The sequence below is a fragment of the Ammodytes marinus genome, assembly GCF_949987685.1.
Source record: "Ammodytes marinus genome assembly, chromosome: 8".
In the NCBI taxonomy this organism is placed as follows: domain Eukaryota; kingdom Metazoa; phylum Chordata; class Actinopteri; order Uranoscopiformes; family Ammodytidae; genus Ammodytes; species Ammodytes marinus.
Window position 1 is genome coordinate 12,963,459 of NC_137212.1, and position 26,680 is coordinate 12,990,138.

General features: G+C 40.7%; 1 protein-coding gene across 2 annotated transcripts in view; it reads left to right on the forward strand.

Annotated features, from left to right (window-relative positions):
• Window positions 1-26,680, forward strand: part of ptprsa (protein tyrosine phosphatase receptor type Sa) — a 165,871-nt gene that overhangs the window by 83,535 nt on the left and 55,656 nt on the right. For both annotated transcript variants that reach the window (XM_080032760.1, XM_080032761.1), the window contains exons 6-11: window positions 5,754-5,864; window positions 15,921-16,190; window positions 16,396-16,977; window positions 17,776-17,912; window positions 18,049-18,193; window positions 25,290-25,604. In XM_080032760.1, the coding sequence (XP_079888886.1) occupies window positions 5,754-5,864; window positions 15,921-16,190; window positions 16,396-16,977; window positions 17,776-17,912; window positions 18,049-18,193; window positions 25,290-25,604 (1,560 nt within the window). The remainder of the gene's footprint in view (window positions 1-5,753; window positions 5,865-15,920; window positions 16,191-16,395; window positions 16,978-17,775; window positions 17,913-18,048; window positions 18,194-25,289; window positions 25,605-26,680) is intronic.

The window sequence follows — 26,680 nt, forward strand, 5'->3', positions numbered from 1 at the left end:
CGTATTCACGAACACCTCAGGCTTAAAACTAAATTCAGAACATTTACTTCTTTAAAGCCCTACCGCCTGACCAACATAGCCAAACCTAGCCTTGCCTATGCTGCTTTGCTTGATTAGGGTCTCATGAATCATATTGTACAACAAGAGCAAGCATTACATGTGAACTCTGCATTTGCATAATGAGATAAGAGGTCTGAAAAAGGCAATTTCTCCCCATCACGTTACCGTAGCCACCACAACTGTCCGTTATGAGTTTCTTATGTACAGAGAAAAAAGAATGTAGGTGTCATGGTATGAAAATGCCCTGCAGCCTGCTGACTTTTTAACTATTGGCACACACATGCACCCTGTATTCTCAGAGTGGAGAGGGTGGGATCGAATAGAAGATCAGACAGTTGCAGTTAGAGACATGTCCATTTAGAATTTTGTAAAACAGCAGGAACACCTTAAAAAGGAGTGAAAAATGAGAGTGAAGAGAGCAGAAATGAATTAGATTACAGAGAGAGAGTAGGCAGCGGTTGCCAATCTCACAAAATAACATTATGCTTTGGGAGAAGTGGCACCAAGATTCACAGGTTAAAGCCAATTTCAGAAACTTTTACATTATGCATTCATTTCTATACATTTGCTTCGATACAAAGCTACCCAGGTGCTGGCCTAGAGGTAGGGAATAGGTAGAAAGGTAGCTGGACTCCCTACCTGCTTCATTACGGATTTCAAGGGAGCGTTACAAGCAACCAGATGGGCACTGACAACAATGGCATCATACATGCGGCCCCATGCTGCTTCGATCACTGTCCAATGACCTTGGGGGTTGGCAGTGCATGCCCGAGTGACTACCAGGATACAGACAGAAGGAAAGGGACGGAGAATAAGGGCATATTGCCTGACAGGTGTCTACTCTGACTGTTCACTCAATGTTATGACTATTACAAGCACAGGTTCACAAGTGAAATAACTTTCTGCATGTTGACGTCCTTATAGTTGAATTGATTTTCAACAATACAACAACAGAGCAGAGCTATTTTATGGCAACCTGCTGAACCAGGCAGGCAAATAAGTTGGATGCTACTTGGTCTACTCATAATGTTTGTACGTGATGCATGGATATTCAAATGTATATTCATTCATCAAAGTGTGAAACCTCATTCCAGTTTGCTAGCTGTTTTCAGTCATGTAAAAAGAAAGAGTTGAATGTATTGGCATACTACTCATAATACTGGGAAGGTTATTATCTTGAGTGAGGTATAACTTTAATTTTAATTGCACAGTAGTAAAGCTTTAGTGAGTAGTGCTGGAATGGGAGGATAGAGAGGACACGACAGGAGAGGAGATTAGAGAAAAAAGGACTAATGAGAGACATGAAATGAAAACAAGTGATACAATTATGAAAGGAAAGGAAGGTCTGAGTGCGCCGCAGAAGGAGCAAAACGGAGTGCAAGAAAGAGTGGGATTTGGCTAGCCATTTTGTTGATCGCCTGAACAAATCAATCAAGGCCTGCTGGAGCACACTAATTGAATTACACAAATGGGACTGGGGTTGGGGGCAGGGGTACCCATGGCAAAGCTGCTTCAAAGCACCAACAGGGTTGGGCACACCACAGCTTCAAGCACTTTCTGAAATTAATCATCCATGCTGGCCCCTTTTTGCCTTTCTTTTATCCCCGCATCTCTCCTGTTTTTCTGTGCTGGTTTCTTTTTAACTTTTCATTCAGCCACTCTCTTAATGTGTTGTTCTCTCTCTCTCTCTCTCTCTCTCTCTCTCTCTCTCTCTCTCTCTCTCTTTCTGTCTGTCCGTTGTACACTGCACCTTTCATTTATGTGTCCACCTCTTTTTTTGTCCCTCAATTTTTAGATATGGCCCCATGTCTGTACACGTGTTGCCTTCTTCCCTTGTCATTCCCCTACCGATTGAACCTTAAAGAGCACCTATTATGCTTTGCTGGCTTTTCTGACCTCTGAATGTCGTTATAATCTTATATATGTATATGAATCTGCTCTCAACAGCTTCGGTAGATTAATATCGGTTTCAAAATCCGAATGAGCTTTCGACAACATGTATTTGTTCAACTATGCCTTCAAAGTCTTCTTTGTTATCACACCTTGGCACCTCAACAGATCAGCCTGTGGCATGCAGCGCTGTTGACCAGGGCAGCTGTCATGGCTGGGAGAAATGTCCCAGACCCACTGCCCACTATAGCCTCCTTTATCGAATGGATGAAAGCAAGGAACATGCTGCAAGCCAGCCAGCAGTGGGTAGCAGTTATGATTGGAAGATGTAACTGTTCGTGGGCAGAAAGTGTCACTTTGACTGAGATGGAGACTAATTGGGTGAGGTGGAGGTGACATGATTATTATAGGGGACTATACTTGTCTGACTTGTAGCTACTGTTTTTGTTATGCTGTTGTGCCTAATGGTGCAGCATACATCGTGGAATGAGACAGAAAGCAAAAATTGGGACATACTAGTCTCATGAAAGTTTAGAAAAATCAGTGATTGTTCTAATATCAAAGTAAAACAAGCATTATTTGTTATTCATCATGCCATATCTGGGCAAGCAGATAAGTAATCATGAATCATGTTTCCTAATGGAATCACCCAAAACAAACTGGTCTTTGGATGTTTTTTTTTGCAATTGCTGAGTTTGTGATAAGACTCCAAAGCAGTAGACAGGGAAGACGAGCCATTAAAGCCTCAAATGTGACTCACTTCATAAGCACAGTACAGCCATTTTGTGAGTGAAATCATATATTGCTGCTTGTCACTAGGCCAGTCTTTATTGATAAACGCCCATTGTGTGAACGGTCGGGGTGCATGGCTTTTATTGTGCTTCCAAATTATTATTTGCAGCTATTTTATTTCCATTTGTTGTATTTTTTTCTTTTTTTACAGATAAAAGAAGAAAAAAAATGCCGCTGGCCACTTGCGCTCGGTTGGGCCACTGGCTTGCAGTGTAGATAGAACGCAATTATGCAAAACACAGGGAGTGCAGTCATTAAAAAAAATAGACAAAGGGAAATGGTAGGAAAGGGACACATGCTGGTGACAAGGCTTTTCAAAGGGTTGAGTTTGTTTTGTCTGCACACATGCAAGGGACAGAGACATCATAGAGGCTCTGTTTGGATTCATATATTAAAGCCTCTTTGTGATCTGGTATCTTTAAATGATAAGTCTAAACTGACTGCCTTGTCTGCAAAAAAAGCCAAACTCTTTCATGTAAAGTTACAGAGATATTTAAGAACATTATTGGGATTATTTCATTTAAATCAACATATCATGTGCTTTACCAAAAGACATAGCCGGGAATATAAAAGCAAATATGATATACTGTAGGTGCACTGTCAATGACAAAAGGGACAGAAGAGCATCTCACACAGCGCGTCACAACACCTAGAACACCAGCAGGATACTGTATCTCCCCTATGTGCGGATCTGGAGGATACAAGAGCCTAAACATCTCAAAATAGAACAAAGTTACAATTTTTCTTCTAGCTAGCTTTCTTTCTCTTACCTTTCTGTTCCTCGTCTTTCCCTCTCTAGGGTTAGAATGATGAGCAGAGAAATGAGACATTTGAATAAGATTACGTTTTCATCCCCGCTTCTCTCTCGTCGTTCCTTCACATTTGTTGTCTCTTGTTTCCCTTTGTCTCTGACCCTCTCTCCTTCCTGCCTCTCCTCCCTGCCTTTTTTCTTCCTCACTTATTTCCTACCTCACTTGTTCAGTCTGTGTTCCGCCAGCGACCGGCTCCACTAAATTATAGCAAGAACATGTAATAAAGCTAGGGGCTTGGAAAGGATATATAATACCACCTAGCGAGGAGCCTCCACTAAAAAACGGTAGGGAACAGATGAAACTCTGACTTTCCCCTCAAAGACATCTCTATTTTTCTCTCCTTATTGCTTTCTCTCTCTTTCACCATGGTGCAATTCACAGCAGTCCAATGCCAATTTTAATTGGCTCAGAAATACATTTTGTCCAGCTCATTATCCGTCAGCCATCCACATGTTGAAGATCGTGTTTTGTTGACCTTCAGATGACATTTGTTAAATATAATTTTTGGAAGCATTTGGAACTGAGGCCCTTTGGATCTATTTATTGACGGAGGTATACAACTATTGCACAGACTTCAACTTCAGCCTCGCAAAGATATAATAATTCAGCATAGGAACCGAGACTGAGAAGCCGCTGGCAGAGCTTTCTGGAAGTGTCCACCTGGATTTGAACTTCACAGAGTTCTTACTTTACTATGCTCCCTGTCGTTGAGGCGCAAGGCTTCTGAGCGTATTCCAACCCACATGCCACCGGTCTGGCATTTGCTGTTCCAAGTGCACATCAAACGCATCCAATTCAGATCCCTGAATAAATGCAGAGTGAGTACTCCACCACCTGCACGCTGCAGGTGGACTCCATCATTTGGTTCATGAGCAATGTGCCAGTAACAGTTCCCTCTGGGTTGATGAGAATTAATTGAGCTGTGAAGGGAAATGGAGAGACAAAAAAAGAGTTTAGATTGTGTTAGCTCCGGGCGTGTTTTATTTTATTTTAAAGAAGAGATCTTTGTATTGACTCCAAGGTGTAAAATAGTCTCAGAGCATTAGGCCGTGGACAAGGTAGAAGGCGTGACTAATCTCTATAATTAGGAAGGATCGATGGTTTCATTCGTGGCACAGCAGAAGAACGTTATTAGACCAATGTTCCAGAGTAGTAGCTTTGTACAACATTGTGTTCCCTCTGCCTGCTGATGTGATGGAGTAGGTTATGGTATAGTGCGAAAGCATCCCGGCTAGTGGCTTGCGTATTGATGCTTCGTGGCTAAACGCTAACGAGTTGATGGCGCTGTGTTTGTCAGGGAGCCCATGGCTGCAATCTGTCTGCTGAGCCAGCCAGCAGCCCTAATGATATCATCAGGAAGCGCCCTCGACAGCGCTCTAACGAGGAATGATCTGATGCTCAGTGTTCCACCTCCCTCCTCCGTCGCGCACACCCTTTCTCCCGCCCCTTGTTGCCAGGCATTTAGTTGAGTGTACTTGCACTTAGGGGAGATCAAATCTAAATAGAAACATGTTCACATGAACAACGAGTAAAAGAGAATACAAATGATCTAAAACAACCCAGTCATAGTTGTAGCCAGTTTCTATGGATATACTTTTCAGTTTTCTATCCCTATATGGTATTTATATTTGTTCTTATGTGTACTAAACAGTTTGTAATTGGTTAAGCTGTTAGACTGTGGGGGGAAGGGGGGTCTGAGCTGCTGCATTATGCACTATGCCAGTTTGCATTAAGACAAGGTACAAGATGTCTGTATATTCCCTATGTCCCCTTTTCCCCTCAGCACAACACAGACCCTCCCCTGAGAAGAGCTTTACAAAGACCCATTTGTCAATCTCACTCTGTTTCCAGGACCATCTCAACACAGTTATTTCATCACCCTTACATCATTGCTTTGTTCCTGTTGCTACTTGTCACTCTTTTAAGAGATGTTGTATCCTACATGAGTCGCATACACAACCATAACCAACGAGAACATGTATTTAATTTCTCTTATTTTGTATCTGTGGGTGGCCCTAGGGCTGAGGATGAGCCCAGTTTGTCATGGCAAGGGAAACAGTTGTTGACAAAATGGTCCCGAGTGATTTTGAGATACCCTCCATTAGGATAGCGTCTGACTTGCTCACTGACATATCAACTAATCACTTCCTCCCTGCTTCTCTTTCTCTCCCTGTTGTCCTGTATGTTGTCGTTTCCCAGGCGCCCTGCAGATCGAGAACACCGAGGAGACCGACCAGGGGAAGTACGAGTGCGTGGCGTCTAATGTGGAAGGCGTGCGCTACTCGTCCCCTGCTAACCTTTATGTGCGAGGTAGGGAGAAACCCGGCCCCAGCGTCAGGCCAAACATTTTTAACTTCCACCCAATCTATCTAAACATGTCTGCACAATGCAGGTCGGCTGTAAGTGGCATTACTGTTGAGCTTAACCAAATGATAATTGCATTCATTCTAGCCCAGCTGTATTTGCTAAAAAAAAAAATAGTGTTACCCAAGTGATTTAAATCTTTAAGCATTGATAGTATTGCAAATGTACTTTCACATGCCCTGAAACTTCCAAATGTAAAACTATAATTGACCAACTAATGTTCTTCTCTGTTATAATGCTATGCTCCATTTTGTCTTTGAATGCCCTCCCCTACTCACTCGGAAGGAATTGTGTAGCACAACAAGCCGTATGTCTTTACCCTATCAGTCGTAAGACGCCTTTTACCTGTGGCTGAGTGCACCGATAAAATGTTTCCCCCGCCTTTAAACTTCTGGTACTCAAAAGGAGTCGGGAAGGACCTCTTTTTGATTAGACTTTTTTTTCAGGTACAGGAGCGAAACGGTAAGTCTCGATTTTGATTCAGTGGCGTGGAATTAATGCCCACCAATCAAAATCTCAACCCCTTGGCTTCCTCCAGATATGGTGGTAAAGGGGATTCCATTGTGGTGAATGAATAGAAAACGACTGTCAACACAGTCAGGTGGTATACTGCATAGGTTATAAATAGAACACTTCCGCTTCTTCTTCATCTTCTTCTTCTTCTTCATGGTGTTCGGGAGAATAAATCCATAGTATTCCCCTGTTTCTGCTTTGGGCTATTATCTTTAAAGCCTTTTACAGTCAGTAGTAATTTTGGCTGACATGTTCCGGCAAAGTGAAGATATGAAAAACAAACAGTCATAGGGAAGGCTGAGTTTCATTGGGAACAGGCAATGAAGACAAAAGCCTCTACCACTAATTCTAAATGACAATAAATCCCTGTTGAGGGAGCTTTGATAAATTGAAGCAGATGCATTTTCGACATGCATTATTTATATTGTGCATATTAAATAAAGATGCCTCGGTATCTACTGAGTTTGTTCCCTCTGCTGTGTACCAAATAACTTTGTTCCCAATAAATAATTCACTACTCTGACATTATAAAATGGGTCAGAGAGCTGCTTTTTCATTATTATTGCTATTATCACACCCTGTGAAGTCGCAGGGTAGGGAAGAAAAATTCAGCTGTGAGGAGAAGGTAAAACATGGTTCATCAAGATTAGTCTCTCTTCTTACCGGCATTTATCTAGAAGGCTCATGACGTCTCCACAGCGATGCAGTGACACCAAATGTCAAGTGGCTATGCACCTGTTTTCATGTACAGCATGGAAGAAATGAAAAGTTTCATTGCAAAATTACAGTCAAGAGCTCTACGGGAATCATTAAATAACGATAGTGGGGAACACTTTGTTGACACAGTGCTCAAATATTTAGTTCCTTTGATCAGAAGCACACAGCTATATACCCTGATATCATTTCCAACAATTCATGCAATCTCCATGAACACTGGCTCCATCAGCATGCTTTCAAAAGTACTACACAAGGGCCATAATTACTCAGGTACTATCACACTATGCAACACACTTTTTATGCCTTGATGGTGTCAACCTTTGTCTGTTTTCAGTTAACTTTTGTCAATCAATTCTGATACTTGATGTTGACTATGTTTTGTTCACAAAGCGAAATGCACATGAGATTAGCAGCTGTGGTAGGGGTCAATTTCCAGCAAAAGTAAACAACACATTCATGTTATCTGGGTAATGCTGTACCAAGGAAGACTGAGACTAAACAAAAACTAGTGTGACAGTGCTACTGATTGATTGACTTCCAACAACATTTACTCTGACTGTCTTAAACTGCAGCTGCTAATTTCAGCCCAAACTGTGTCGTTTTTTTCTTTTCTATCTCTCATTAGTTTTTCCTTATTTTTTCTTTATTTGGTTTTCCTTCTCTAACAAAAGCAACTACGGCCACCACAGGAGCCTCTCCTTGTGGCTATAAAGAGCTTGTGAAATTTTGAATTATGGGTATGGTACGCTTGATTTGACTCCAGTGGCGCCTCACAATTTTTTTTTCTTACCAGGCGACAAGGTGGCCACTGGGGTAAATCTGATTGTTTTGGTTCAAAGTTTATTTAAGTGGGGGGGCAGGCAAGTGTACTTTCAATATGGGGGTCACTGATAGCAGAGACAAGGGAAAAAAGGAGGAAAAAGGCTTAAAGAAAAGGGAAATGTAGCTGCAGCTAAACACCTTGAGGTGGCTTTTTTTACTCTCTCTGTGTTTCCCCTATTTTTCTCTTCTCCTCATGTCATTGTGTTCTGCATCAACCCCTTTACATCCCTCAGAGCTTCGAGAAGGTTGGTGTGTTTTTTCTTTTTTACTTTTTTTAACCCACGTTTGAAAAAGAAAATTCAACATGTTGAAAATTTTGAGCTGCATTTGCCTATTACAGAGCTCGATTCATGACTAATTTGAAGAAATACTAATCAGTTAATCCAAACTGCTAAATGATTATGAAAGAAATGTATCTTTATTTCCAAGGAAGAAATGATGAAAGCAAACCCGATTAGCTCGGGTCTTGTTAATTACTTTTATGTTTGCATTGTGGGGCCTTTTCTCGTTTTGCATCCTTTGGTATTGCTTCTGCACCAAAAGGCTTTCTTGCACGTGTTGTCATGGAAACCCAGCACGTGTGAATAACAGGACCTGTTGCATGATGGGAGAATGTAACTGCGCTTGCATGCCTGCACAAATCCCTTTGGCCGTGAATTTTTTTCTTTCTGCATTCCCTGTGTTATGTTCAATTGTTTCCTTCTCTTTCTTTGGTTTTGCTACAAGCGTTTTCCCTGATACAACCCTTTTTTGGCTTTCCTTTATTTAGTTCTTTCTTTGTGTTGTGATTATGGTGTTGTGTTAGTGTGATTTCCTTTGGTTTCACTTCTGTTCCTGAACCTACTTTTCGTCTTGTTGTGGTTCATTTGTTTGTGAGATTTGTGTTTCTTTTTTTCAAAATGATGCTGCTCTGCTTCTTGATTCTCGGAGTGCAAATGCAAATGCCGAATGAAATAATAAGTGTGTATACAGCCAGTGTTCCTGTCATCTTGTTTATAGCGATCCATTACTGGAAAAAATTAGACCTGATTGGGTTCCATGGTGATTTCAGGCAGCCATTAAGGGATGACATTTACAGTGTCGTGTGGATCAATAGCAATATAATGACTTCAACATCACATTTGATCTTAGCGGGCGCTCAAAGATACTTTTATTTTCAAATGGCGGCAGCTAGATGTGATTGAGTTTTTTTTCTTCTTCCGAGTAACTGCTGTTTGTGTTCCCTCACAGTCATGAAACTCGTTCAAATTAAAATGTATTATTCAAAAGCCCTCCTTCCCTCACACACATCAAAACACTAATAGAAATACAATTGATTTCCAGGTTAATATGAATAAAGTAATAACTATTCTCTACTGGACTATAACAAGGCACACAGTAATTTGTTTTGTAAGCATCATTACTGTAGTTGTACACCAATACTGAGAAGAAAGTGCTACACAAATTGGAGATAAATGCAATCAGCATTTACTTATTTATACTGCAAGTGGCTTTGGTGTCATCCCTTAAGATTTTTCCACCTAGATTTTAGGATCAGCATGTGCACCAGGTGGTCCAAAACATATCCAACTGATCAGATACATTTGACAGCTTCCTTAGTATTATGAATAGATGTTTTTGGAAAGCGATCACTGCTTTTGGAGAGGGTTATAATACGATATGGCTCAACAAGGCTGGTTAGATCAGGCATATCATTTATGCAGGAAGAGATAAAAGCCTTCCATCCATATCAGTCTCCTCTGAGAGAGTTGGGGTATTGAATGTGTGGCTGTCTAAGTGTGTTGATCTCCAGAGGGTATGAGACTGATCTCTGTACAGTATCTGTAAGTCATATTGACTACGGACTACTGATCCAACAGCAATCCAATTAGCATTTCCCATGCTTTGGATACCTGTGTTCGTCCATAGGAGAGTTAGTTACAAGATTATTTTCATTGTATCACATGAGCCTTTTTTGTTTGTCAAGAGTTTATAAGCCACACTATTCCCCAAAATGTAAGTAAGACAATCTCCATCCAATCCTGTCAGCCATTGTGTCTTTTTAGGAGATGCTGTGTGTAGCTGTTATATTTCCAGGCCCAGTTATCTTGCACCAGCCACATCCTTTTTCCTCAAGACAAGTCATTAGACAAATATACAGTGCATTATAATCATCCCTTCCGATCTAGCAGTCATCCCAGACACAAATGAGGATTTCAATTTCAACACCCCAATGCATCAGTTGGCTATCAAAAGACTTTCTATGAGGTATTGTAACAGTTGAGTCAATAATCTGCCCTCCACATAATAGTGTCCACAAAGCATGGCAAAATCCCACTGTAAAAGATGGAGAATAATGGAAAAACGTGACATTCTCTTTTATCTGGTCTTTATATCTAATTGTAAGTCGTAAGAAGAACACTGATGCAGAAAGACTGTGCTGTGGTGTACGCATGTGCATGTTTGCCCTCCTACAATGGTATATGCCTGATTTTGAATGTGCTTGCATGTCCTGCTATGCATTTGTGTGTAACGTTGGGAAAGAAAGCTAGATTACACCTTGTGTTCTCAATGGCCAAAGCAAAAATCCTGCCATCTCTATTAGATGTTTGTCTCAAGGAATCCTAAAGTGTATTGCCACCCCCTAAAAAACCTCTGGTTGATATCAGAAGTGATTTTGTTTTTCTCAAAAAAATTCAATTTGTTCCTACCTTTTTTATTCGATTCGATATGAACACACTCCCCTATTCAATCCAACTGATAATATTTACTGAAGGGATCGACACATCGAGGGGACATGCTTGCACTATCATTTGGCTGCTTGTCATCTACCTATAAGTCAATAGCAAAACAAGCGATACACTCTTTAATCCTCGCAATCCACTGCTTGCTATTATTATATACCCCTGCCATGATTCCTGTCAGTTTTCTTTAGATAATAATTTCCATTTTGATGAGCCCCCGATAGTGACTGTTTTGCACTGGCACAGTCAAAGTATGTTAATGTAGGCCGACCCCTGCGGCTTATATGTAAATGCCGTAGGCCTCACCCAGCAAGTGTGACTAAAGGATCTCCATACTGCGCCTGTGTCCTCAGGCAGCAAGAGGGTGTAATCTCAGCTTCAAGGTGACACTAAAGGCTGCACATTATTTTGGCTTCCCCCTTCATTTTGGGGTAGCAAAGACTGCCTCACCAAAATGGCCGATAATGTCCACCTTCTGACCTCTGTTTTTTTTGGCACAAATCCTTCCACAACACCGCCCACTTTTAGAGTTAATGCAGTACTCTGGCGTTCTCTCTCGACTGCTTCTCACTTGGTCCACTGTAAGGCTTCTTGTCTTTTTCTCCACATTGGGGCTTGAAACCAGATTATATGTTAGCAGCAAATGAAGGCATATTTTTGTTTTATTTTCTCTCAATTCCAAATGGGCCGGCTGGGCTCCTGGTCTTTCTGAAGGAGGAGCCTGTCCATGCAATTGGGATTCTAATTTTTTTTAAAGTTTTTTAGCTTTACTGGCTCTATGTTTTAAAATAGAATAGGACAGGATAGGTGCCACACACACACACACACACACACACAGCTTTTAAGAGCTTAGCTGACCATTGCCATGTCAAACTAACACAGTCAACTTGAACATTCAGCCATTTCATCCAGGACTGTGTCTAGCTAATAATTGCTGATGCAATGAGTCACTTGCATGTGAGACTAACATTAGACACACAGTTATTGTTTTCCCCCAATGTGTCTACTAAGTAATGTAGTGTTTACTGACCTTGAGCTCTTGATCTTTTGTAATAACCAGAGACCAAATGTATTTGTGTGTTGGACACACAGTACATGCTAGTGACGGCTAAACTCTCCCCCTGACTGTCCATCGTCTGCGGTTTCCATATTGTAGTTTGATTACCGATCATTCATTGTAAAGTCCCCCATTGCCATGAAGCCTTGATGCAAGGACATTTTGTGTATCGGCTCAGTGATTTGTCTATTTCAGGTGTCACAGGCCAGCCACAGCCAACAGTTACAAGCATTTGGCAGGTGGCTGGTGTTAGTCTCTACATTGTAGATAAAGCTCATGCTCTCAGCTACTACAGCTCCAGTACTATTGGCTGAACTGAACCCCATGGAGAGAAGGGACCCATCAGACACATTTTGATTGCACATTTCCCCTTAGAAATAGAACCTGTTCGCCATATCCAGTTGTCACCCTTCTTTTGGATTGGCTGCAACATTCAACCAGAGACAAATCATATCTGAAAAACATCTAATAGTATTGATGCATACTTCTGTGTTGAATACAGCTGCACTGGTACTGTCTATGCTGTTCGGGCTTAGTTCCTTTATGTGGATTTGTTCAGTTTGGTTTGTCTCCTTTCATTTGATTTTGTCCGTGTGTGTTTGGAACAATGCTATAAGGAATGAATGGCATGCTTGGATGGGCTTGGGGGACATATTTGTATTGGTATTGGTATATTGGTTCCCTGGTGTCTGCCCAGGTGGATGGGGGCACACCTGTATGTCACTCATGCCATAGCCATACCCATGCATGTCCGTGTGAGGAATGGCTGCCCTTTCACCTTTTGTTGTTTGGTTAGGCATTTTTTTGACAAATTAGAATTCCGAACTATATTTTCGGTTCATATAATTCTTAAATACCTCCCATTTGGACTTAACAACTATCCAAAACAAGTCATGATGAGAAAAGGCAAAACATTTTTAGTCAGGTGCTTTTTAGATTGTGATCCACGTAAAAAAGCATTTTTTGGCTTAAGAAAAAATACTCACATTTTTCTAGTTACATTTAATGCCAAATCAGTGTGTGATTTTGTCAACCACTACAGAGCATTTCCTCAAAGGTCAGCGATTAATATTTTGCCTGTAAGTTTAGGTCGTGCCTTGCCCAAGGTAGTAACATAGTCAACATTAACAGTGGATAACAGGACTGAGAGGATGCAGTGGCGGGCTAATCAAAAGCCCAACATTGGCTGCATTTGGTCCATACATGTTTGATTCCATTCTTTAATGTTAATGTTAGACATCTTTCAACACGCAAAGCAGAATGCTTTATTTTCTATTACTAAATATGGCCCGGCTGTTAAAAGCCAGTAACAGTACATGTGTTTCCACCATTTGGACTTTGCCCATAATGCTAGCTTGCTTTTATTTACTAACATGCCTGGCCCTTACAGACTACATGTGAATATAGTGAATGTACATTTTAGTGATTATTTCGGTGTTCAGGTCAGTAAATGTCAGAGTGTGTGTAGGTGATATTTGTGGCTTTAGTTTGTTTGAAAAGTCAAGCTGTCCCATGCAACGATCATATGAATCCCATTTGGATCGACACAGTGTATTTTGGAATGCTACCTATCCGTGATGCCCCTCAGTCTCTCCCCTGAATCCCCATCCCCTGGCCCACACACACCTCACACCTACACAATCTAAAACATCCCAAGTTATATTTGCATTAAGTTGCCCTGTTTGAGGCAGGGAAGTGGGAATGTGTAGTTTATTCTTGATTTTAAGCCCCAGTGTGTGAGACCTCCAAACCAACTTTGAGCCATGGTCTTTTTTTCTTCTTTTGTTTTGTCTTGATTTGGAATCACAGTCTCCTTACTCTATCCCCCCACTTATGCCCTCCTCCTGCTCCTCCTCCTTCCTTCCTTTCTCCAACAACCCAACCCCCTCCCCTTCTCCTCTGCGTACTGTACAGTATGTCTGCGTGCCCATTCGTCACTGTTTGTCTTCTTGTCTGCTGTCTTGCTGCTTGAGTCTGTTTTGTTCTGCATTGTGTCTTGTCTCTAGTCCCTGTCTTTTCCGTCTTGTCTATCTGTCTGTCTCTGAGTCAGCTCTTCCATATAGTTCATCATATTTTACTTCTACATCTGAACTACCTTGCTTCTCTATCTTTGACCTTCTATGCATCCCAACAAACATTTTGATATTAAATGATATGTCGATACTTTGGTGTGCTGGTGTTAAAGAACTGTTCATAATAGGGTGAAACATGGAATTCCCAGACACCTGTAGTATCCCATAGCCTAGCTGTTGCCTGTATCATTTTGGTTAATTCAAGTATTTCCAGCATTTTGTTAAAACTAGGTTTAAAGATGTCTTAATGTTAAGTTTTAGTGTACAAACAACAAGGTTATCCCTGGCTCAACATACTAAGTGCGTACCTAACCATCATATTATACAGTATATGTTCTCTTGTCAAATGATGGTATGTTGGAAGTTTAGTGTTCAGCCTAAAAGCAATATGGGCAATTATCCAACTCAGCTTGGCTTAGCAGTCAAAATGCATAGCAATGTCACTTTTTATTTTTTTGCATAGTCAAGGACAACCCTGCGTTAGATAAACCACCCACAGAATTTTGCTCATTTAGTGTTGCATGAAACTATTTGTCAAGTGCTTGCTGGGATGCCTCTCATGGACACACAGTGTTTTTGCTAACTCATATTCCTTTGCTCTCTAACTCTTGCATACTGTACACACGCACACTCATGCCTCCACTCCAGCGCCAAATATACATCTGTGTATATAGACGTACACACATGCGAGCACACAGTACCTTTCACAGCCTTCCTCTGCGTCTCAGACTCATTATCAAACTCCTTCCACTCAACACCTATCCATGAGTTGTAAGCTCCTTCCTGTCTCCCACTCTTAGCTGTCATTCTGCCCTTATTCATCTACCCCCTCTATCTCTTGTTCTTGTTCTCTGGATTTCTACTCCCTGTTGATCCAGTTCTTCTCTGTGATAGTCGCCTCTCTACCAACTACTAGTATAGTTCTCTTCCTATGTATCTCTAGACACACACCTTGTTGCTCAATACTTATTTTGTGTTAACTGGGACTGCGATGTGACAATGTGCCACAATCACATTTTGTCACATTTGCTGGAGAAAAACAAAGTTTACACAGCATTGAAGCGGGTTACTCCCCCCTCCCCCCTTCACCCTCCTCCAAACCTTCCCCTCTTTATTTCTACCTCTGTCACTTTGCTTACCTGTTCCCTTTCTTTCTATTCTCTCCTCAGATGCTTTACCCTCTATCTTGTATTTCTTCTTTCCTCTCCAATCGTCTTTTGTCTGGGCATGCTAGCGAACCTTCAGTTATATTCCTCTATGCATTTATCTCAACTATATCTGATTTTGTTATCATTTACTCCTTAATTTACCTCGGTCTATTTATGCATGTTGTCTGTGGAACTGATAGCTGCATCTATCAATGGAACCGTGTCAGATCTTAATAAGGCTTTGTCCAGTGGATCTACCCTAAACCACAAAAATCTGATTAAAGTTTCTCATCTTTAAGTTATCTAGGTAGAAGAGTAAGGTATAAAGTACCAATATATGTTAGAATGTGTTGAGAGACCTTGTAGAGATGGCCAATAGCCCAGTAACCCTACACTTCCTGTGCTGTGGGAGAAGCCTGTAATGGCCCACTTCCAGCTTGCAATGAGTGCCTGAGAGGACAGGAAGTTCCAGGTTGCCATGTTGGCCATTTGTGATAGCATTATCACATGGCCTTTACCACACACCTTTACATGCCGTGATTAGATTATGTTACAGTTGTATACAGTATATGTCAGCAGTTCAGTCCAAAGATGAGAAACTCGTAATAGATTTTTGTGTCTTTAATTGTGCTGTGATGGGTCAAATATTGGTCAATGGAACCTTGTTGCTATGAATCGTTGCTTAATTGTTAATCTACATTGTTGTTGAAGCAGTTCTGTTAGTTTAGTTCCTTCTCATTATTTGTATTTTTTTATGTTTTGAAAAGTCTACTTCTTTTATATTGTGTTTCGGTTCACATTTTACAATGTTGAACCTTTTGTGTTAAGTATTTTTTTTCTTGAGAAGGGTCCATTTTCATCGGCCTCTCTTGTTACCTCTTTCTTTCTCTTTTTTTTGACTCCCTTGCCCTCTTTTGTCATCCTCTCCTCTTCCTCATGCCTTCTCCCAGTCCGGCGTGTGCCCCCTCGCTTCTCCATTCCACCGACGAGTCAGGAGATCATGCCCGGTGGCAGTGTGAACATAACGTGTGTGGCGGTGGGGTCGCCCATGCCTTACGTCAAATGGATGCTCGGCTCGGAGGACTTGACGCCTGAGGATGAGATGCCGGTGGGCAGGAACGTTCTTGAATTGAGCAGCGTCCGTGAGTCAGCCAACTACACCTGCGTGGCCATGAGTAGCCTCGGCATCATAGAAGCTGTGGCGCAGATCACTGTCAAATGTAAGAGATACCTGTGCTTGTAAAGAAAGGTGTTTGTGGTGTCAGTTCAATCTGAAATTTAACAAAACCCAAACTCCAATCTGTATTATTATAATGTTCATGGGGATCGGATTGTTTTTTTTCTTTTTTGCTACAAAGTTCTTTAATCACTGTCATGATAAACAACTACCTTTTCTTTCCTTCCTTTTGTTGGTCACCATAACAGCTCTTCCCAAGCCTCCAGGTACGCCTGTGGTTACCGAAACCACTGCCACCAGTGTGACCATCACCTGGGACTCAGGCAACCCAGAGCCAGTGACTTACTATATCATCCAGTATAAAGCCAAGTCTCCAGACAGCAAATATGAGACAGTGGATGACATCACCACTACGCGTTACAGCATCGGTGGCCTCTACCCCAACACAGAGTATGAAATCCGTGTCTCGGCCGTTAACACAATAGGCCAGGGTCCTCCAAGCGAGCCGGTAGAAACCCGGACCGGTGAACAGGCGCCTGCCAGTCCACCAAGAAATATCCAAGCCCAGATCATATCTCAGAACACCATGATGGTTCGCTGGGAAGAGCCAGAGGAGCCCAATGGGCAAATCAAGGGCTACCGTGTTTATTACACCATGGACGACTCCCAGCCCATGAGCCTCTGGCAGATCCATAATGTCCAGGACAGTATCATCACCACTATCCAGAGCCTGGTTCCTCAAGAAACATACACAATCAAAGTCCTCGCATTCACCTCTGTAGGAGACGGACCCTTCTCAGAGCCGATTCATGTCAAAGTTCTGCAAGGAGGTAAGCATCGGTCAACTGATTTTCTTACCTTGGTCACTGGTGTTAAAGCTTAAGAATATGCTTTACCTCCGTCTGTCAATTTAATGGCAAAATGGGCACCAGTATAATATTCAAATATTGTTGAAATCGAGTTGTTAGGTAAAAGTTGTTCAGCAATCCAGTAAATGCTACTTACGCCTGTTCTCCAGCCTTATTCTTAAAGATAAGGCTTTTGACAACTACTGAAAAACGTCTTCAGCCTCTTATTTTGCAACAGCAGTGACACATTCTGAGACTGTGTCTGATGCCAAATAGACAGGTTCCTCTCCTGCTGTGCAAGGTTCACCCACACATATGTGGCCTCTGCAAATGATGAAAAAATTCTGTTTGATCATGGCAGCCTGAAAAGAAACAGACAAATCTGAGAAAGAACTAACAGGATCAGCCTCACTCAAAATCAGTCAAGCCTTGCTACACCATGGAGGCACTTCCAACTTCACAGGCCCCACATATTGCATATACCTTGCCACTGGGGAAAAAAACGTGTGTACTTTACTGTAATTGCGACACATTTTATAGTTTCATCATCATTATACAATTTTGTGACAAATATCATAGTGTTCATCATGTTAGTGTGCATGCAAAATAAGAAGATAATAAATCCCTGAACAGGAAGAAGAAAAACTAGACACATTCTTAACACTTTGTTTCAAATGGTAGTTAGATTGTACCCCTCCCATATGTATAAAATGAAGTTCCATTTCTTTACTTATTTGTATCAACATTTCCTTCAATAATGTGTTATAATGTCTTCTTCAGTTCCAGGTCAGCCTTCCAAATTTCGGGTTGGGGCTGTGGGTGACACCAGCATTGAACTGACCTGGGAATCTGCCTATGAGAAAGAAGGAATTATAAATTATGAACTTCGTTACATGGAAGGCAGTTTTGGCACCCAGGTATTCATTTCACTCTTTCATTTCAAATGGCAGTGCATTTTGGACTGATATAGTGATAAGTGTACGTCCTCTCCCAAGCTACATTTCTGTACAACCATTTTAAGTCAAACCTTTTTTCAATAACTTTACTCAACAGATGAAGAAAACATTTGGACCCACATCTTCATATGTGGTGGAAGGTCTCCGCCCGAACACAGATTACCGCTTCTCCCTGGCAGCCATCTCTAACAAAGGCATCGGAGCCTTCACCAATGACATAGCTCAGAAGACCTTGCAAGCCAGTATGTAGCCTTTTATTCAGTCTTCCCTTCTGTTTTTTTTCCCCAATGAAGCAGTTAAATGATAATCCGGTTCCTTCCTTCCTTTTGACTGGAGATTGAAAACATCAAATTTGAACTATGACTTGTCTCAGACATGTTCAGGGTTCAAAGCTGATTCAGAAATGATTAACTACAGGACATACAGACGTAACTCATGTGTTGTTGAAGTTTCTCTGAAACATGTGGTTTGACATTTTTGCATCTGATCTTTATTCTGTTAACCTCATTGTAACAATTTGGGTTTTGTATTTTCTACCCCCATGTAAAGTTACATTTACAGTGTTTTTTGGAGAGTTGAGATCAAGCTCCACTTCACCAAGTTGTTTGACACTTGGTGTGGTGTAGCTTAGTTTAGAATGATCTTTTTTTTGTCTTTGCTCAAGTCTTCATGGACTGACTATTTAGGGAGTTTCTTTATTTCCCTTTCACTTTTGTTTGTATTTGCTTTTCCTTTGTCAACAGCAAGTGCACTTTCTTCCACATGACAGGGACACACACAATGTCAGTTCTCCTCTACAACCACCAAGGCTCTCATATGAACTGTATTTACTCTATGTCGGGGATGGGAAATGTGGGTAAAATTAGTTATTAAAGAGAAAAGACAAAACCCTATCAGCAGTCACCAAAAGTACACCCATGCCTTACCCCCTGAATGTATTCCAGTGAATCAGGTCTGAACGGATTATTTTATTTCCAGATTGCAGGAACACAACTGAATTACTTAAACCACTCAGCTAAAAATAACAGGAATGATATCATAGCTCACAGTCAGGCAGGCTCTAGAAAAATAAAATACACACAGCTTATCCAATCAAATATCCAATTCCAGCTCAAGGGCTGGGTTGACAGGGTATGAAATTCATGTATTTTAGATGCACACATCACACAAAGATTGCAAACGATGTTGTATATTGACATTTAATAGATTAATGGTAAAGAAGGTAGACGGGGGATTATAGGTCAATCTGAGGAAGTTAGTTTGGATTCTGATCATACAGAATTTAGAAAATCACAGACAAAGAAAAGGGTAAATATGGGCTACTTTTGGTTTTTAATAGATCCTAATAAGATTGTGTAAGATTTAAACCAGAACACATGTACTGGGACATAGGAGAGCCATGGTGGTGTGAGTCGACTTCTTTTAACACATTTTTCTGTTTCTACCAGTGCAACTTGTTGGCTGTATCCCCACATCTGGGCTGTGGGGGCTTTGGAACACCCACTTCACACTTCTTATTTTTGTTTCTGCCGACAGAGTCACTGACGAGAGTGACAGTTGCATGTGATGTTCACTCCTACCTATTGGTGGTGCTGTTGAAAACCACTGCACTGTTGATCTTTGATCAGTCCAGGCATGACAATACTTTATGTTCATCCAGCCCCCATTCTTGTCTTGGCGTCTCTTTGAGTGTCTGTGCACATCTTCACCTTGTCGATGTGTGTTTGTGATTTCCTTACCTGTTTTTGCATTTTCTTTCTTGATCGCTATACTGGTAGCTGATTTAGATTGGATACACTCCTCTCTTTCTCTCACATCACACCACACACCAGCTCTGTTTATTTCGTTTACACGTGTCCCCCTGTGCAATGGAACTAAAACTCTTCTTGGAATGGTTTGACATCGCCTTGCTCACTTTGTGTCCTCTTCCTTTTACGTTGAGTCTTTTGAAAGTATTTTCCTTTTATGAATATTGTTATAATATTGATTCATTAATTTATTCTACTCTGGGTTATCAAAAAATAATATTGGGTTGACATCCAAACAGTAGCTTGCAGCCATTCTCACTTGCATTCTTTAATGAACCCAAGTCTACCACAGACACAAGAAACTACAGCGCAGCAGGTCCGCACAAACAGTACATACTGACATACCATTGCCATTGAGCAAATAGAGGTAAAAATAATTCTAACTGATGGGCTTTTATCTAGTATTTGTTTGGAATAAGGGACTCTTCATTTCAAATGCCGGGTACACACAATTAGAGTGGATGGAAATAGTAATTTTTGGTTGATAGGGACATCTGCAAACATTTCATAATACTGTCCTATAAATGAGCGCCGATTTATGTTTGGAGCAGTATTCAACTTTGTAAATACTGTGTCCCAGATAAGTGCTCATTTACATTAAGTGAAGATCAAATAATCTCTGGCTGTCATTTTAAGGTTAATCATGTGTATGTATGGTTTCACCTTAGGCCTTAATGTTCTGTCTTTTTTAATACAGTATATTTTTCTGAATGCTTTTATCAAGAGTCCCTGCTCAGGCAAGTCAGAAATATTGTCCATCCATTGGTTTCTCACTGTTGAAAGTCAAAAATTCCCAGACTAAGTCAGACAAAGCAAAAGCTTTCCCACAACACATCTCAATAAATACCTTGCTCTGATGGATGCTTTGAGGTAAGTGATTGTGTGGTTCGGGGATTCAGTCTGCCATAACCTTTCTCAAAGACCTGTCATTGCAATTAATCAAAACATTTACAATAACTACAATTCTATTTGTTTGCAGTGTTCCTCTGAGACACCAACAGATAATTGGAAGGATAGATTATGCAGTCCTTACACGCAACACATAAATGACCTGTTAAACTTGCCTATTTTACTAACAAGGAGTACATAGGCTACTCATGAACACACAAGAACACAGAAACACAATGGCCTCAGGTTCCGCTATGTTTAACAGGCACAATTGTTGAATGACTACCTATTGCAGTTTCACACTAACTGAAACCAAATATCGCATGAGTACAAGATTCCAGAGACTTATGGTGTTACGCAAAGAATTGCGCCCCACATACTTAGCTAAACTACCTGTGCCGACAGTTATGTTTGAAGTTCTATGACATGTTATGGAAAGATCAACTGTAACAAAAAGCCACAATAGAAAATACACTATAGTAACATAATATTGCATTTGGCTAATGCCTGTAGGGCTCTCTTATCCGAAACACATTATAGAGCAATGACTGCATACTGTTTTAGTATCGCTTCATTGACTTTTGGCATTTGTAGTGCCATGCTCTATTCACAGCCCAAAGAGCCATTTCAACCTGGGTATGAACCAAATGCATTGTCTGGCAGACTGAAACCCTTTACCACTAAGTAAAAAGAAAGACAGACAAAGTTGATATCCTGTTTGCTTCTCTTTATTTGTTGTATAAACTGTTAAGCAGATTGTTGAAATTTCTGCTCAGTCCAGGCAGCATTACCATGGCCTTTTGTCATGGGGACCACTTTGCCAATAACTCGTGAGAAGTCACTGAAAAAGAAAAAAAGGAAAATAATAACAATTCTCCTGATCCCCATCCTGATTTTCTCTCAATTTTGACTGACGCCCAGTCATTTCCCAAATCAAATTTTGCCATGGTCGTTTGATTGGATTTTTTTGGTCAATATGACAGCTGACTGAAATACACGAGATGTTACTGGCAACAGTAGCCCTCATTCAGAAGCAAGGCCTCTTGGGGTATTCTGCCACAGTCAGGCGAGGTTGTGAGACCATTTTTGTGAGACCGTTCAGACGTGGCCGGAGTGTGTCCACAACCCGAGAGCCAGGAAGACTCCCAGCATTGGTCTTGCTGTCAGCCAGTTGCCAGGCATGTTAACATGACCTAAGATGGACCCTGGGAGTGTTGGGGGACTAGAGGCCCACAGAGTGCTAGATCTCATTTCATAGTGTCATAATTCATGAGCCAGGCCCCTTGATTGTCAGGCTTTGTCGCACACTTAGATTATACCTAGAACCTGCTAGTTGTCGGTCAAGTGCTATCCCTCAAATTAAAGTGGCAGATTATTAATCCGCTGTATTTAGCCAAACCAGCAGTTTAGCCCCCACACTTACTGTAATTGCAGGATAGAATTGAGATATATTAGAATATGTGTGTGAGGCACAGCATGGCCATTTGGCATCAGGGGGGATTAATTCAATAATGATCTACACATATTAACATCCTGTCTTTCCAGGCCTTTGATTAAAATACAATTAAAATGCAAACATGTGCTTATACTCTGATACCAAAAGCATTAGCAATCTGGCAGTGAGTAGTGACCTATGTAGCTAAATTTAGCAATAATATGTGTAATTAATGTGATATGTTGCACTAAATACATTTGAATCTGAAGGTAGTCATACTGATTAGATATGCCACCAGTTCTTGACATTGCAGACTTTATACCCAGAGCTTTTAGTCATATCACAAGAGACTTAAAAGTCATAGAGGAGAGAGTATGAATGCAGACATGACTAATTATTTCTCAAATAGCATTTACAAAACTCTTTCAAGGACACTTCAAAAGAACCTCAAGTGGAGCATTAGCTGGGTTTCTTCTTTTGTGGTTGTAAAGTTCTACTATACATAATCCTACCACTGGCCTTCATGGGATATGCACTTTATTAAAGTTGTGCCCTAGCTAGTCTTAAACCTTTATCAGGCATGAGGATGCCTGTGCACTGTGATAGACTGGCCCCGTCAGATTCACAGCCTTTTTCTGTGCCACAAAGATTGAGAACTGAGCAATCATTCTTGACGTGGAGAGTTTGCAAATACAATATGAGCGGAGGGAAGCAGCTGAAAAGCTCAAAATCCAGTAAGACCGTAAGTAAATAAGCCCATTGGACACAGAGGAGGGTTTGGGAACTGTGGCTGAAGTCCTGTCCTATTTGTTGTGTGCTGGAACATCCAGTCTTCACTGGTAGGAGGCCTTTCTGATAAAACCCTTTATTTTCACTTTTTGAATTTGCTCTCCCCTAAGTGACACTTCAGTCAGAACACTATCATTAAACTTGCATGAATTCAGCAGTACAAGCTTTATGCTTGCTTCTTCTATTCTTGTGTCTTTGCATTCTGGAGATGGCAATATGCTTGTCGGAAATGCAACGGCACAGGGCTATGAAATGAGATTCATTTGAAATAATGGTTAACAAGGAATGGATGTTTGTATGTACATTACCAAGTGCTGCAGAACAGAATATTGTGGGAGGGAGTGTTCCCCCAAATGGCTTCCCCTCTCACAGTCTTGTGGACCCTCCGGCCCAAAAATAAAAGAGTATCAAACAGCCCTGCCTACAGCACAGAGCCAACTCTCTCCCTCACAATAAGCCCACAATGGGGTCCAAACGAACTCTCAATACAAGCCTAAATTGAAGGTTGTTCTGATTCAAAAACTTCCAAATTTCACACAGGCTCTTTAAGAGGGAAAGGGTTGCAGTTCACTGCAGTACGCACGCTCTGTAGTCAGGTGCTGGTGGTAAGAAAGTCTCCAAAATGTAGTATGTGTGGGAGTCAGGTACGTATGATGCAATCAATGCTTTTGATTTATTTTTGTTTGTCTGTTTTTTTTAAAGAAGTTAAACGTTCTTGTTTTCTGTTTATGCTCAGTATCCAGTTTTTTTCATGTTTTCTCCTGAGTTGTCATTTAAAACCTTACCTGTTGTTGTGGTTATTTATTTTTCGAGTCACCTGGGTTAAGGAGACATCCATTCACTAGTTCCCTCCTTCAGTTCATAATGTATGTCCTCCTTTTGGAATGAGAACATGCTGCTTGTTTCCATGGGTTTCGTTTGAGTTCTTTTTTTTAGGTTGATGTGCATCTTTTCACCTATGGTATCTCATCTTTTTTGTTTGTTTATTGTGCTTTACCTTACATAACAACAACATAACAGACTGTAATAATGAAGTGGGTTTGTCACACCAAGATGCAGGGAATAATCGACACAAGAAACATCATAGGGAATAGAGGGGAGACACTCCTTGGATAGCAATATTTTCATACATGTCCTTTTATCCGTATAATACCAAAGTCTGGATGAGAAGTGAAACATTTTATCGCTCCTTGCACAGCACCACTCTCTGGATAAAGTGCAAGCTGTGTAAGAGCTTGGCACAGATTAAAAGAGAGGCATTGAATTTGATTTAGAAAGTTCACAGATGTTTAGGTTTTCTAATATGTTTTGGAAGAACACTTCAGACACAAATAACAGCTACTGTGTTTGAACGCTTTTATTTGCACTGTTACACATTAAAAAAGGACAGACTACACAGCCTAAAAACTAGTTTATACTTAAGAAAAAAAATTGGACTACGCTAATTTGCCTGAAAGTAAAAAAAAATATCATAAATAATTTTTAATGGATTGTTTATTCATGCCGATTCAAGGTTAGAGACAGCGGCTGTCAGAAATATTTATAGTTGAACCAATGAACATTAACTCTGGGCATTTTTTTTTTTTTTAGCTTTATTGACATGACATTATGTTTTTAAATCTGTGAACAGCTGAGTGCCTTAGTGGCTGCAATAATTGCGAGACTCTGAAGGGGAAATTAGGGGTTAAGAGCTCACGACTGCCATGTTTACCTGATTGTTAGTTGTTAGGCACTTAAGCCTCAGCCCAGTGCCAAAAATAAAATGCACAATGGATACAAAGCATATCCATTCCTGTCCACCTGGCACTGAACAGTGAAACTAGTGATATTGGATAACAAAGTATCTCAGCTATAAAAAACAGGCTTAAACTCGGTAGAACAAATGGATTCTGTTATAAAGGCCTGGAGATCATTATATTGTTGCACCAGTATGAATAACTTTTTTGTCTGTCAAATATTTCTTGATAAGTCACACACTGCTAAGTAGATTTCCACAGTAGCGGTAATATCTGACTGATGGAGCAAAAACGTTAACAGCTTGAAGATTTGTATAACTCTTAATGCGCAGAACAGAACAAAATAATGAATACTTTTAAACTGCAAAAGTCTGGATGTCCAGAAGGTATTTCTCAAAGTTAGCCATCTTGGTTCATTAGCTTGTGCATTGTCCATTTGTGCCTCTTATGTTGACATTTGCTTGATGTTTTTTAATTTTTTTATCAGGACATATTTTACCTCCATATTTGTTTTGCAATTTTTTTATTTGAATTATTTTCATAGTTTTATTTTTTTATTGGTTTATCATTTTCTATATCTCTCCCATCTTTTTTATTTTTTGCTTTCAACCCTTCCTCCTTTCCCCCTTCCCCATCTCCCTGGTCCTCGACCCCTTCCTACCTGTACTCTCCACCTCACCAGAGCCCTCAGCCCCCCCTCAAGACATTAAGTGCAGCAGCAGCAGATCCACCTCCCTGCTGGTAAGTTGGCGCGCCCCGCCTCTGAGCAGTCAGAACGGTGTCCTGGTGGGCTACAGGGTGAACTACCAGGTGCTGAGCCCGCCTGAGGGGGGCAGCGACCATGGGGAGCCCAGCGAGGATGTCCCTGCCACTGAAGAGCAGACCCTGCTGCAGCGCTTGGAGAAGTGGACCCAGTATCGCATCACTGTGTCTGCCCTGACCGTGATCGGGCCAGGCCCAGAGAGCGAGCCCCTGATCTGCCGCACCGACGAAGATGGTACATTCTTATCTATTGTGTAGAAGTTAAACAAAGTTAAAATGCATGTATGTCATTAACTGACACTTTGCTATCATTTAGCATTATTGTATAACATTATAACAGCATGTATAGGTCAGAAAAGATGAAAAAGCACAACAGGTGCTCTTTAATGTAGAAAAGTAAAGTATCGCCTGTTTGTCTGATCGTCTAGTGGGGCCTTTGGCAATCCATGGGTATGTGTGTTTGCACATATACCATATGTATCCATCTTGCAAATATCTTTTTTAGACCTCATTGTAAAGGGTTAAAAATACTAAAATAAATAAATAATTAAATATAACACATTACACTGTGTCTTGGTAGAATGGATTCTGAAGCATACTAAAATAATTTTCCATAAATAACAGTACCGCATACAGCTGTGTAAACAATTTTAAAGGAAAATACTTAATATAGATTACGCACTAGGGAAATCAAGTGTGTTGCTATTAAAACATAACAAACCAAAATGTAATTCATAATAGCGACCACATCCCACATCCTGCTTCTTTCTGCAGGCTTTTAAAAGCATCCCATTGCTCAGCTGAGAGCCATAAGCATTTATGAGTGAGTAGGTTGGAGCTTATACAGGCAGGTGTGTGCCCACTTAGGTTGCAACTCAAATCCCCTTGCTTGAAAATGTAGCTGTTGGAGCTATTCAATAGAAAGATTTAAGAATAAAAACATTAATTTTATTTATTTTGTTTAGTATTAAATATTATGATTATGTTAGTTTATTTCAAATGTTTTATAATCAGTTTAAGTTAAATTCATCATGTAGATGCTTGTGTTTTGAAGATATTGGGCACTATATAGGCGCTGGGAAGGGTCAGGTTTTTTTTTTTTTACCAGGGCAAGAGAGACAAAGGAGGAGAGGCAACAATTTACCATTTTCATCCTTTTGTTCGTTTGCAAAAACATAGAAAAATAAACCTTGTGAAACGCTCTGTGGACAATTTGCTCCTTTGGCCATTGGATTGCTTTGCATATTTTGATGACTTTATTTTCAAGTTGTAATTTTATAAAGGGCAAATTGTCATGACAGTAGTTCAATA